The sequence below is a fragment of the Lactuca virosa genome, chromosome 7 (genome assembly GCF_052849685.1).
Source record: "Lactuca virosa cultivar CGN04683 chromosome 7, Lactuca_virosa_CGN04683_v6, whole genome shotgun sequence".
Classification (NCBI taxonomy): Eukaryota; Viridiplantae; Streptophyta; class Magnoliopsida; order Asterales; family Asteraceae; genus Lactuca; species Lactuca virosa.
In genome coordinates this window covers 265,557,519-265,570,912 of record NC_136432.1, presented here as the reverse complement: position 1 = coordinate 265,570,912, position 13,394 = coordinate 265,557,519, and the positions used below count along the sequence as shown (strand labels likewise).

Genomic DNA, 13,394 nt, shown 5'->3' with positions numbered 1-13,394 from the left:
TGAAAGTTCCGTCGGGGAATTGTTGCTTCTCGGGGAGGGTTACAGACCTCAGGCTCCGAGTCGGTGCTCCCACCATCTCCTTCCTCTTCTGAACCTTCGTCTGGGTCTTCCTCAGAATCCTCTTCGGATTCCTCTTCTGGTTCTTCCTCGGGAATTTCCTCTTCGGAATCCTCTTCTGGGTCGTCCTCAATCCATCCTCCATTTCCCTGGTTGGGGTAGTAGGGATCCCCGGGAATGTGAAAACCTGCCATTTCGTCTGATCAAGAATAGAGGCAAGATAATTATATATATAAAACTCGGGAGTAAGAAGGGAAATTTTTGATAAGGATAAATTTTATTCGACGATCTCTATCTCTAATTAAATACCGAGGTTCGCATGATTTTAACAGTTCTTTTAGTTTTTACAAAATACTCCTATAGTATTTTAAATTTGTAAGTTTGATTCTAGTGTTTCATTCGGTAAGTTTTTGACTTGTTGCTTTCTACGGCCATTCCCCAACATATGTTGATCATATCTCGGGTAAATATAGTTGATCAGGCTATATTCATCCTTGATCTGATTACATATTCCGAGGCCTAGTCGTAGCGTCACAACTTGTCTTAATACTTTTGAAAAATTTTGGCTATGATACTAGACCGATGCATGCATGTATTTATACTTTTATAAAACTAGTATTTATTATTATTTTTTTTAAAAAGTATGTTTTTGTGAAAACGTTTTTAAATCAGAGGGTTTTAGTCCCTTTGCATTTATAGTTGTATATCTTATGTGGTTCGATATACTTAGTTCACTATAAACAATGCTCTGATACCAATCTGTCACACCCCCAAACCAGAATGGCGGAAACATTCGGGGGTGGATGACTTCACGTAGTATCATAACAGTTGAATATTGTAAAGAAAGTAAGCACAACCATCATAAATATAATAAAATTTACATTGTTGCGTGTAATATATGTTTCAAAAGAATATTACAAATATGATGATTTAAAATGTTTTGATAACAGACGCCTTAGCATTCCTTCTCCAAAAGCTGATGGTTACTTGTATTACTGATTCTCTGAGAAATACAAGTAGTTTTGAAAAAGTGTTAACAATTAAGTTGGTGAGTTCATAAGAGTTTTTGTACTGAAAATTTGTATGTCCTTTAGTAAAAATAACTGAACGTGCTTTCCAGAAAATCCAATATTTTCTACATGTACTGCTATTGTGGAGATCATCATCATCATCATCATCATCATCGCCATCATCATCACCATCATCACCACCACTACCACAACCACCACCACCACCATTACCCGTTTCATTGTTTAACGTTGTAATGCTTACATATACATATACACACACATACATATACACACATACATATACATAAGCACACACATACAAATATACATATTTCCCATAATTATCATATTTTTTCATTATTTAATTTATACATTAAACGTATATTATTTTTAATTGTTTGTTTGTGTGTTAAACACATTTTTAATTGTTTGTGAATATTATTATTATTAGGACTATTAGTATAATTTTTAATTGATTGTGTTTTAAATATGTAAAAACAAAACGATCATAAAAAAAGTTTTAAGACTTGAATATTGAAAAAAAAAAAAATAATAATAATAATAATAATAATAATAATAATAATAATAATAATAATAATGTTAATAATAATAATAATAATGTTAATAATCATAATAATAATAATAATAATGTTAATAATCATAATAATAATAATAATAATGTTAATAATAATAATAATAATGTTAATAATCATAATAATAATAATAATAATGTTAATAATCATAATAATAATTGAAAAAAGAAAGTGTATAAAATTAATAGGAGACTAACTCAGCAAGGATGTGGCATGCCCGGCCGGATGGTAAGTGTGTTGGTTTGTTATGCAGGAGACTGGAGTTCGATTCTTACCCCACCCCGTTTTTCTTTATTTTTCCAGAAACAAAATAAAATCAATTGGAGTCTAAACTCTTAAGGAAGTGGCATACCCGGCCGGTTGGTAAGAATGTTGGTTAAATGCGCGTGAGACTCGAGTTCGAATCTTACCCCACCTCGTTTTTCATTATTTTTGCAGAAACAAGATAAAATAAATTAGAGTCTAAACTTTTAAGGAAGTGGCATACCCGGCCGGTTGGTAAGATTGTTGGTTAAATGCCCGTGAGACTCGAGTTCGATTTCTGCTGCAATAATTTTTCATTTTTTTTTGCTGGCCGTAGCTAATCCGTAGCTAAGCCGTAGGTGTCCTTTAAATGAAAAACCCTCCCTGCCTTTTTTGTCTTCCCCCTCTCCCAGTATCTGTTAGACGAACAAAAAAAACGCTACAGCTCTCTCTCTCTCTGGTGACCGACGAACTCTTCCCCCTGGTCGGCGCTCCTTCCTCCTGGACGTTTCCGTCGTCGACGACACTGCCATTGCCGGTGCTTCTTCCTGCTGCATTTTCCCGTCGCCGAGCCAAGAAAGGTAAACCCTAGTTTTTTTTCTTTTTTGTTTCTTTTTAAAAATTACTTTGTTTTAGGTTTAATTTTGTTGAATGTGAGCTGGTAAGGTTGATTTTTTTTGTTGAATGTGAGGTTTTAGGTTGATTTTTTTGTTGAATGTGATGTTTTAGGTTGATTTTGGTGTTTAAGATTTGTTAAAATTACTTCCTCCTGCACTTTGTTGAATGTGTGGTTATAGATTTGTTAAATATGAAATATAGGTTGAATTTGAGGTTTTAGATTTGTTAAATATGATATATATGTTATATAAAAAATGTTAAGTTAATTTGTTAAATTTGTTAAAAATGTTAGTTAAATGTTTATATATGGATTTTTAGTTAATTTAAAATGCATATTATGATATTGATCATTTGTTGAAATGTTATGTATCGTTAGTTATACATATTAGATTAAATGGGATGTTATACATATTAGATTAAATGGGATGTTACACTATTATATTGAAATGTTAGGATTCTAATTAACATTTTTAAATCGAAATGTAGTTTTAGATCAAAATGTTGTCTAATAGAGAATGGATGTACACGAAGAGACTTGATAGTCGTCGTTTGTTTAATCCGCAATGGCCACATTATGTCAATTTGTTTTTGGATTTTGCTTACACGAACGCAACAAACATCCAACGTATTATTAGGGAAGGGGTGGAAGTTTTTGAAATTAGATGTCCGTGTGTGAAATGCAAAAATATTTATTACCACCCGAGAGAATTAGTTTTTAACCATCTTATTGCCCGGGGATTCATGAATGGTTATTCACTATGGCATTTACATGGCGAAAAATATCCAACACTAGAGATTGGTCAATATTCAAACCCAATATCAGCTCAACACGTGGTTCAAAGTTTAAATCCTGAAACGGGTCAACACATTAATAACGATTTTGGTGATTATCGTAGATACGAGGAGATGGTCATCGAAAGCATGCATCAACTCGAGGCTTCTTATTATCAACAAACACCACACCACCTAAATCTTGAAGCCCAAAATTTTTATAAAATTTTGAAACAAGCGAGTGAGCCTTTATGGGACGGGTGTACAAAAACTTCCACACTCGCCGCGCCCACTAGATTATTGTACTGGAAATCACAATCTAATGTTTCAGACACGTCATTTGATAAACTACTTTCGATTGTTAAAGACATTCTACCATCTGGCGAGAAGCTTCCTAATAGCTTCTACGAGACCAAGAAAATGTTGAAGCCACTAAAATTGCCTTCAGAACGGATTCATGTGTGTATAAACCATTGCATGCTATTTAGGGGCCAGTTTGCTGATCTGGATCAGTGTGTAGTATGTGGTGAAAATAGATACAAAGACAGAGGGAGGAAAGTTCCTCATTTGGTCTTGACTTACATGCCGATTGGACCGAGACTTCAAAGGCTCTTTTATTCAAGGAAGACGGCCAAACATTTAACTTGGCATTCAGATCATTCAATAGATCCAGAAAAGATGATACATCCCAGTGAAGGTAAAGCATGGAATCATTTTGACACAACATATCCTGATTTTGCAAATGAGATGCGCAACATTCGTCTCGGGTTGTGCACTGATGGGTTTAGTCCTAATAATTCAAATACAACTCCCTGTTTACAACCTACCCCCTTGGTTGGCTTTTAAATATCAGTACATACAACTTCCATTGATCATTCCTGGGAAGAAGAGTCCTGGACAAAATTTGGATGTTTTTTTACAACCTCTGGTGGAAGAGTTGAAGATGTTCACAGATGGCATTGAAACTTATGATGCTCATCGAATGACCAATTTTCAAATGAAGGTTGTACTTCTATGGACAGTTAGTGACTTCCCTCCTTATGCAATGTTGTCCGGATGGAGCACTCATGGTAATTTAGCGTGCCCATATTGCATGCACCAAACAGAATCATTCCGGCTTGTCAACGGACAAAAACCGTGTTGGTTTGACTGTCATAGAAAACATCTACCTGAAAGACACGTATTTCGAAATGATACGGTTAATTTTATAAAAGGCAAGAAAGTGAAGGGTCATGAAGTGCCTGTTCCGTACCCAACCGGAGAATATATTTGGGAGAAAATCCAACATTTTCCCACTGTATACAACGGTACACCCTATGGTCCAAATTATGTAAAACCACATGGTTTTGGTATTACACATAACTGGGTAAAGAAGAGCATCTTTTGGGAGCTTCCATATTGGCGTCACCTGTTGATCCGACATAACCTTGATTTGATGCATATTTAGAGGAATTTTTTTGAAAATATGTTTCAGACTTCGATGGGCACCTCAAAGTCTAAAGACAATATAAAGGCAAGAGAGGATATTAAGATGCTATGTGATCGACCTATACTAAACCCTATCAGGGACAACAACAGGAAGGCTAGGAAGAATCGTGGAGATTACACATTGAAAAAGGACCAAGTTCAAAAAGTATGTGAGTTGTTGAAAAAGCTCAAATTTCCTGACGGGTATGCATTAAATACAGGAAACTGCGTAAACATCAAAGATTACAGTTTCTATGGTTTCAAAAGCCACGACTGTCAAGTGTTTATGCAACAGTTGCTTCCCCTAGCTTTAAGAGGGTTTGTTCCAACAAAGATATACGAGGCCGTATCAGAGATATCTATGTACTTTCGAGTATTATGCTCGAAAACGTTGCATTTTCAGGACATGTTTGATATGAAACGTAGTATTATTCAGACTATGTGCAAGTTGGAGCAAATATACCCTCCGGGCTTCTTTGATTCAATGGAACACCTAGTCATACATTTAGTTGATGAAGCTATTGTTGGTGGTCCGGTACATTATAGATGGATGTTTCAATACGAGAGGTAATCAGATGTTTTAATATTATATATCTAACATTTTTAAAGTATTATGCTCGAAAACGTTGCATTTCCTAATACATCGTCCATACTTTGTAAATATAGGAAACTGGGCATAATTAAAAGAAGAATAAGGAACAAAGCAAGGGTTGAGGGTTCAATAGTCAACGAACATCTAGTGAATGAACTCGCTACCTATTGTTCGTTATATTTTGACCCGACGATTGAGACACGCCATAATCGAGAAGCACGGAATTTTGCATCGCAAAGTCATAATTTTTCTAGTGGAGAAGCTCTACTTAGCATCTTTGTTGTCCCTTCAAGAAGATTATATGAAAAAAGTGGAAAATGACAAGCTTTGACTGATAAAGGTTTTCACAAGGCGCACACCTACATATTACTTAACTATAAAGAAGTTAACCCTTACATCATGGATTTTGATGAAATGGTCATGAAAACAAATCCAAACGAATCAGTTTCAGATTTAAGAGATAAATACTTTGCTGAATGGTTTGAGGACAAAGTAAGTAGAAATAGTTAAATCATACTAATTGTTACCAATGCATCATTAACCAACATAATGTGTATATTTTCAATGTAGGTAATGTATAAGACACCTGATGGAAGTGCTACACACTTAGAAGTTATAGCTAATAAACCATCGAGACATGCTCGTTACTATAATGGGTATTTTGTAAATGGTTATAAGTTTCACACTCAACAATACGGTGAGGGTCGTGTGACGAATAACTTTGGAGTATGTGTGAGAGGGGAGACGTATAATGCCGAACAAGAGTCAGACTACTATGGCATAGTGCAAGAGATCATAGAGATTAAGTATTATAGCAGCGGACCCTCGACTGTTGTACTGTTTAATTGTATTTGGTTTGATAACAAAGACGGTGTAATAGTCAACAAAAACAAGTTGATTGATGTCAAACCCAACTCTCGACTTCAAACTGACGACCCTTTTTGTTTGGCATCACAAGCCGAACAAGTGTTTTATAAACCATACCCTTCAATGACAAGGGAGACTAAAGATAAGTGGGCGGTGATCAAGACAAAACCAAGAGGAGTATTTGAAGTTATCGAAGCTGAAATGGAAGCAGATGAAATCTTTCAGGATGAAGAACGATTTGAGTCACCCCTTACTGTAACTCGTGCAGAACGATTGTGCCTAGCCTCAACTACAAATACGTATGAGCAAATATCTGACGACGAGAATGAGAGAATTAGGGAGGAAGACGAAGAAGTGGAAGATTTTGAAGTCGAAGATGATGAAAACGAGTTGTATTATTCAGAAGAAGAATTTGAAGACGAAGATGATGAGGACGGATGTGAGGAGCATTGTCTTTTGTTGATGATAAGAGCATTGTATTTGTTGATGTTAAGAGCATTGTCTTCTTTTTTAAAACCTTAAAATTAAATGTTGTTTTTGTAATGATTTTGGTTTGGACATATTGTTCTTTTAAACATTTCTTTTGTCATAAGTTATTAATCTTATATTATATAACTGACCATTCTTGTTCTATTAAATGCAGCATGTCGGGTAATGGACGCAAGGATAAAGGCCACATTAACAACTCTTTTTCTGGTAGTGCGAGGCATAGGGTGGGGAGGGCATCCCCTAATTCTACCGAAGAGCCACGTTATAGGACGTCACTCATACCGATCGATATGCCGATAGTGATAGGAGTTGCAGGCTCCAACAGTCAGGGTGCTATTAGTCAGCAAACCGGTATGGCTGATCCTTTAGCAGACTTGGCCGAGATTCTTTGCCGTCGGGCTCGAGAGACGGGTCATATGCCCCAGCTCCCACATACGGATTATAGGCCTCAGCTCCCACCATAGACGGATTATAGACCTCAGTCCCCACAAATGTTTTTGAGGACATGTGGTAATGATGGGTTTGAGGAATATTGTTTTGAGGGTACAGATGCAGAGGCAACCTTTCGGTCACCACATACCCCACACACACCGAAGGCACCGAACACGCCATTGACGCCACATGGCTCCGCCTCTAGAGGTATTTTAGGAGGTCACGACTCGAATGCGAGTGATTTTCACGCCTCGTCGTTGCCCCTCATCAGCCGAGATGGGGAAAAGTTAGTTTTTTCATCATTTAAAACTAAATTTCTTGATGTTATAATTATACTTATATAGTTTTTTCAATACTATAGGTTTGGGGATCAAAAAATCCACAACACGTGTATTCGTCTCTTTTGGGAGAATGTGGATCATCCGTGGGCCCGGTTCAGTGATATTCCAAATGAGGCTCTTATACAGATGTTTTCGCGTTTCGGGGTAATATATTAAATACTTGTTATTGTATCTTATACTCATTTGTTTTTAGTTTGTATTTTTAAATTTACTTTTTATTTTTTACAGACCAAGGTGGCATTCACAAGAGAATGAGAACATATTTGATGCATTCAAGTGTGTCCTTAAGGATAGATACAGAGATAGGATGAAAGGTATCAGGAGACAATCTGCCAACATGGCACGAAATGATGGGAAACCCCTCCCCCCAAAGTTTTGTAGCTACTATGATGGGATGCATAACTACCGCCACGAACGCGTACCGGAGACTATGTGGCAACGTTTGTGTGATGTAACGGATATGATACATTATTATTTTTTTGTTAAGTTTTTTATTTCTTATTATATTATTGTACTTATATATATTTTTTCTTTTCAAAGCATTGGTCCACAGAGAAGTGGCAAAAGAATTCAAAAATCGCTCAGCAGAACCGCAACACCGCAGATTCTAGTGGGTCAACAACAAGACACATTGCGGGTAGTATAGGATTTGACCAGCACCGCAGGAAATTAGTAAGTATCACAATAATAAATTTTATTATTCTTATTTTGTTATAACACTAACTAAGTTAATTGTACGTTGACTTTTATGTAGGAACAATTGATGGGTAAACCACCCACACAGTATGATGTTTTCGTGAAGACGCATGGCACTGCCGAGTCAAAGAAAAAATATTTTGAGGGACATCATGAAAATCTTGAATATTGCTCGCAGACGGCCAAAGAAGCACAAGTAACTTATCTTTATCATTTATGTATATTGATTGTCTCATTTTTGTATATGACAATCATGTTGTTTTTTGTAATTTGTAGGAGGCGTATCTGCAGGGGTTGGTCAACAAATTTGGTGAGGATCCTTCAAATCGTAAGGATGATGTAGGTGTATGGGAGGAAAGCCAACTTAGAAGAAAAGGAAAGAAGAAGGGTGCTATCTATGGGATAGGAGCATCAGATATATATTTTTTGGTTTTAGGGACTCCATCTTCCCAATCCACCCAGTCCACCCAGTCGGATAGCATGCAACAAGAGGTATGTTGATAATACTAATTAAATTGATAATAAACAAAAGTATGTTGTTATTATGGTTAAAAGTTAGGTAGTTTGGTGAGAATATTGATTAAATTGATAATAAACAAAAATATGTTGCTATTATGGTTAAAGGTTATGTAGTTTGTTGATAATATTGATTAAATTGATAATAAATAAATATATGTTGCTATTATGGTTTAAAAGTTAAGTGTATTGCTATAATTATAAACTAAAATGCATTGTTACAATAAACTAAAATACATTGCTATTATTGTTTAAGTATTGAATTGTGTCACCATTTTTTAGGTTCATAGGTTGCGTGCGCAAGTTTCTGTCATGGAACAACAACAACAACAAATGAAAGAACAAATGGAGATGGTTATGAGGATGATAAATATGTCTGGAAATCAACCCCGTGGTCCCCCCGATAATCCACCCGAGGACAATTGATAAGTATTTTGGAACAATTGATAAGTATGTTGGAACAATTGAATTTGTCAACACTTGTATTGTTTGCTTGTTTTGTTATGCTTAATTTGTATGGTACTTGAGACATTTGTATGGTATTTAAGACAATGGAATTGAATGTGTTAAAGTTGGTATTAGGGACATTTTTTGGTGTATTTTGGACAAATTGAATTGATATGGTATTTGACAAAAAATGGTAATTTTTAAATTTTTAAAATTTTTTTTTTTTGATAAAATGAAATTAGCTACGGACTAGCTACGGAAATCCGTCGCTAAATAGGTCCGTAGGTATTCCGTAGGAAGAAAGTCAATTTTAGTCAAACTTGAATTCTGTCGTTAATTCGTAGGAAATCTGTAGCTAAACAGTTCTCTAGCTATTCCGTAGGAAAATACTTGCGTGGGTAATCCGTAGGAAATCCGTAGCCATGTGATTCCGTAGCTATTCCGTAGGAACATACACCCGTTGGCAATCCGTAGGTATTCCGTAGCAATTATTGGCCGTAGTTATTCCGTAGGTATTATACCTACGGAAAAATCCGTAGCTATTATGTAGCTAGTCCGTAGCAATTCCGTAGGTAAAAATTTCCCACGGGCATTTATGCTACATGGCATTTTCCATAGCAAATCCGTAGGTATCGCCTTATACCTACCGAATAGCTACGGATTGTGCTGTAGCTGTTGTCCTAGTTTTCTAGTAGTGGATGTGTATATATGTATGTATAAATGTTATCTAATATAAATCTATTTGTTGTCTTGTTAGTAAAACAATTTTATCGTTTTACACAAAAAAATTCTTCCTCGTGTCTTCAACGTTTTTTCCAATGGCATGTTGCATAACGGACCCGATTGTAAAACCGGGTTCTTCCATCAATTTTAAAGTTTCCATTTTGATAGAATTATCCTTGAGCTAATTTATACGTACTTGGTGAAATTAGAGTTGAAATATTACTTATGAAAAATGTCTCATAGGACCTATTTTGATATCCAAGATCGTTTAGTTATAACTATTGCTCACCAACATTTGTACGAAGAGGTGACAACAAAAAAGAAACTTAAATAAGAAAAGAGGAAGAGGTAAGGAATCAATAAGTGAAGGATAAAGAATTTGTAAATTAAGTTGTAGTGCTTCATGGTTCCCGTTGAAAAGTTCACACATTCCATTTTCCTTTGTGCAAAATTTTATGGGCATCTAAAGCAAGTGATTAGAATGTTGGATCAACTTGCAATTTTTTATACATCTGTTAACTAAAAAGTAAATGAAACTTTATGAGGCTTGTTGTAGCTATTGGGTAGTGGAGTCGTAAAGTTGATTTCTTTTATCGGGCATTAATCTCTTGTTGAATTTTGATTGATTTATAAAAAGCTTCCTCGAAATTAAATACTCAGGAACCTACTAGTAAAATAATGATGATTTCTATCATTAAGCCCATATGGCCAAGAAAGACATGCATCCAGCCCCTAGAAGAAGTGACACATTTGCTCCGAACTGAAGCCTTGAATTGCTTTGCATCCTTGGGTTCATAAAATCGGCAGCCAGAAGGTCAACCAGTGCCATGTAAATCAGTATTCCACCCGAGCCAGAGTTCAAGATTCCTTCCACTATCAGGGATTTAGTGCTGTCTTGTTTGTAAATATTTGATATTCCAACACCTACTGCTATTCCTATCGGTGTCGTCAGGGAGAAAAATATTGCCATCATCGCTGTTGACAAAGATTTATATTTTGCCTGCAAATATATGGCCCACACCCACAGTATAACTGTAATATTCATATGCTACGTATACTAGTGGATTAATTGGATATCAAAAATTATATATAGAATATGTTATTTGATTCTACATTAATTATAATTATATATGTAATCAAACAAACAAAAAAACTTGCTAAATTGACTTATTCGATCAAAGTAATACCTGAGAGATGCATCCACCAAGTCCCATGCCTTCAAAGAACTGATGAAAAGACAAGGCTGCAAGTAGAGACTTTATGGTCGAGATATTTTGGGAAGCCCCTAACGAGAGTCCAATAATTACCGAGTGAACTATGATTCCCAGCTCCAACACCTAATTAATTAATCTAACACATGTCAACGCATTGCTGCATGCGTACATAATAATATATAATAGAGTATTATATATGTTTCAATAATAATAAATTTTAATTACTTGCGATATGATACGATGCCTGATGAGTTCTGATTCATGAACGGAGCCATGAGCATGGCCATCTGTGGCATGTGCGTGGACATGAACATGACCCGCATGGTCATCCATAACAGCGATACTACTCCCGGACTCAACGTCTACCACCTGCTGTGCCTTTTGCTTTTTGAAGTGCATCTTTCTATAAAAGCTGGTTGCATAGGTGTCCACCATAAGGGCCCCGATGGCAGAAGTCATTGCAACAAAACCGGCAAAAGGGAACTTACCCCATGGATTCTCAGGAAGGCATGGTGAGGTTAGATGTTGAAATGCATCCGGTAGGATGTGGATAAAGCCGGTGGCTAGGATCACGCCAGCAGCAAAGGCCTTGATCATGAAAAATATGTCATTATCTGGGTTCAGCGCTTCCACTCTCTTACCAAGCTGAGGGATGCTCACACCAATTCCACCAGCAAAAAGGATGGTGAGCATAGCAGCTATTTTGTATTTAAGGGACTCATGACTGCTGCCGCTTGTGGTGGTGGTGGTGGTGGCGCTGTCATCCTCCACCTTGCAATCTGCTGTTACCATTGTAGGCAAAAGAGCAAGAAACAAGACCATTAGATTCATGGTTTTGTTGGAATACAGGCGTAGATGTTGGCTCATTGTGAGTGGGTCCCTCTGTGTCGTTTGGATTACTACTTTTCGATGGAAGTTTGTGTGCGAGGGACAAAATGTCTTTTTGATTGTTTTGATAGAGAAACCTGTGCTGGTTCATCAATATATATATATGTACAAAAAACAAATTTATATATATATATATATATATATATATATATATATATATATATATTAAAAAAAAAGTAACTTAAGAAATTAACTCGGTCATATAAAAGTGTATTCACAAAAACAAAATCTCTAAAAAAATGTGCTTTGTCAAAAATAAGTGTCATATGTGCACATCTATTTCGAGTTTTTTTTTTCAAGTAGAATTATATATGACTAACTTAATGTTTTAAGTCACTTATTTTAAAATAAATATTAAACAAAAAAAATTCTCGAAGTTCGTGGGAAAATATAAGTTCGTAAAAGATCCTTATTTATATATATATATATATATATATATATATATATATATATATATATATATAGAGAGAGAGAGAGAGAGAGAGAGAGAGAGAGATATGGGGTGGAAGGAGAATAAAAAAGGGGTGGCTTGAGTGGGAGAATATATGGAGAAGAAAAAGATGGAGGGACAAGAATGAAAGAGGATTGGTCTGAGTAGTCTAGGAGTTAGAAGTAACGTTGCCACACTTCAATTTCTCAATTTTATCAAATAGGCCAAATCTATTTAACTTTGCAAGAAGTTTTTTTTATCGGTGTTTCTATACTTAGGGCAGAGTATGTTTGCAAATAATTTTTTAGAGTATTTAGTTTTAATAAATAGAATTTAACTAAGGAAAACATTTGTTCCAAAGTGTGTGATTAAACTTTTATTTTAAACAAATGCTTATAATTCAGAAATCATTTCAAATAATTTTTAAGATTTTTTTTAAACTTATTTACTATATGGTTTATACATATCAAAAGTTTACATGTATTTTTTTCCGAATACTTCTATCCGAATAATAGTTACATCATTAGTTAGTTTTACAAAACTTACCTTTAGTGAAACTTAGAGGGTGTTTGGGAAAACTTATTTAAAATAACTATTAACTTATAGTTTATTAACTTATACCGGTATCAAAACGGAATTTTTAAAACAGTGTTTGGCTAAGTTTATTCGGTGTCAAAACGCTATAAGCTTATTAAATTATAGCGTATGTTTTTGTGTCGATGTAGGTTTAGGTTAAGGGATATATTTGTTAATTTCTTTGAATGATGAAATAAGAAGTTTTTGATAAGTAAGGGGTAAATGATTTATCAAAAAAATGATTTATTGGAGGTTCCAAACAGCTATAAGTTGTTTTTTAAAAAGTTTTTAGTCAAACACCTTTTTTGACTTATACCGGTATAAAACCGGTAATAAATCAAAAAATTACTTTTTTAAGCTTTGCCAAACACCCTCTTAGTTGAAGAACTCGTTGATCATTTAAATGCATCATCAATAGGATGAT

At 35.2% G+C, this 13,394-nt stretch overlaps 3 protein-coding genes across 5 annotated transcripts; 2 read left to right on the top strand and 1 right to left on the bottom strand.

Moving 5' to 3' along the window:
• The first annotated feature begins 2,278 nt into the window (after nt 1-2,278).
• On the top strand, nt 2,279-9,279 carry LOC145125404 (uncharacterized). Of its 3 annotated transcripts, XM_079060866.1 has the most exons (11): nt 2,279-2,484; nt 3,418-5,326; nt 5,426-5,843; nt 5,922-6,657; nt 6,862-7,346; nt 7,501-7,624; nt 7,709-7,931; nt 8,021-8,152; nt 8,235-8,372; nt 8,453-8,668; nt 8,975-9,279. In XM_079060866.1, exons 5-11 carry the CDS (start codon nt 7,199-7,201, stop codon nt 9,116-9,118), a joined length of 1,125 nt encoding a protein of 374 aa, XP_078916992.1. In that variant the 5' UTR covers nt 2,279-2,484; nt 3,418-5,326; nt 5,426-5,843; nt 5,922-6,657; nt 6,862-7,198; the 3' UTR covers nt 9,119-9,279. The 3 variants fall into 3 exon arrangements, with proteins under 3 accessions (XP_078916992.1, XP_078916991.1, XP_078916993.1); XM_079060865.1 differs by lacking the exons at nt 3,418-5,326; nt 5,426-5,843; nt 5,922-6,657; XM_079060867.1 differs by lacking the exons at nt 2,279-2,484; nt 3,418-5,326; nt 5,426-5,843; nt 5,922-6,657 and having other exon boundaries at nt 7,220-7,425.
• On the top strand, nt 3,020-4,138 carry LOC145127751 (uncharacterized). The gene has a single exon (XM_079062885.1). It carries the CDS (start codon nt 3,020-3,022, stop codon nt 4,136-4,138), a length of 1,119 nt encoding a protein of 372 aa, XP_078919011.1.
• Nucleotides 9,280-10,470: 1,191 nt separating the features above from the next.
• Nucleotides 10,471-12,040, bottom strand: ZIP1 (zinc transporter 1 precursor). The gene is made up of 3 exons (XM_079058452.1): nt 11,302-12,040; nt 11,050-11,199; nt 10,471-10,862 (listed from the first exon to the last, which is right to left on the bottom strand). Exons 1-3 carry the CDS (start codon nt 11,941-11,943, stop codon nt 10,557-10,559), a joined length of 1,098 nt encoding a protein of 365 aa, XP_078914578.1. The 5' UTR covers nt 11,944-12,040; the 3' UTR covers nt 10,471-10,556.
• Nucleotides 12,041-13,394: the final 1,354 nt, after the last annotated feature.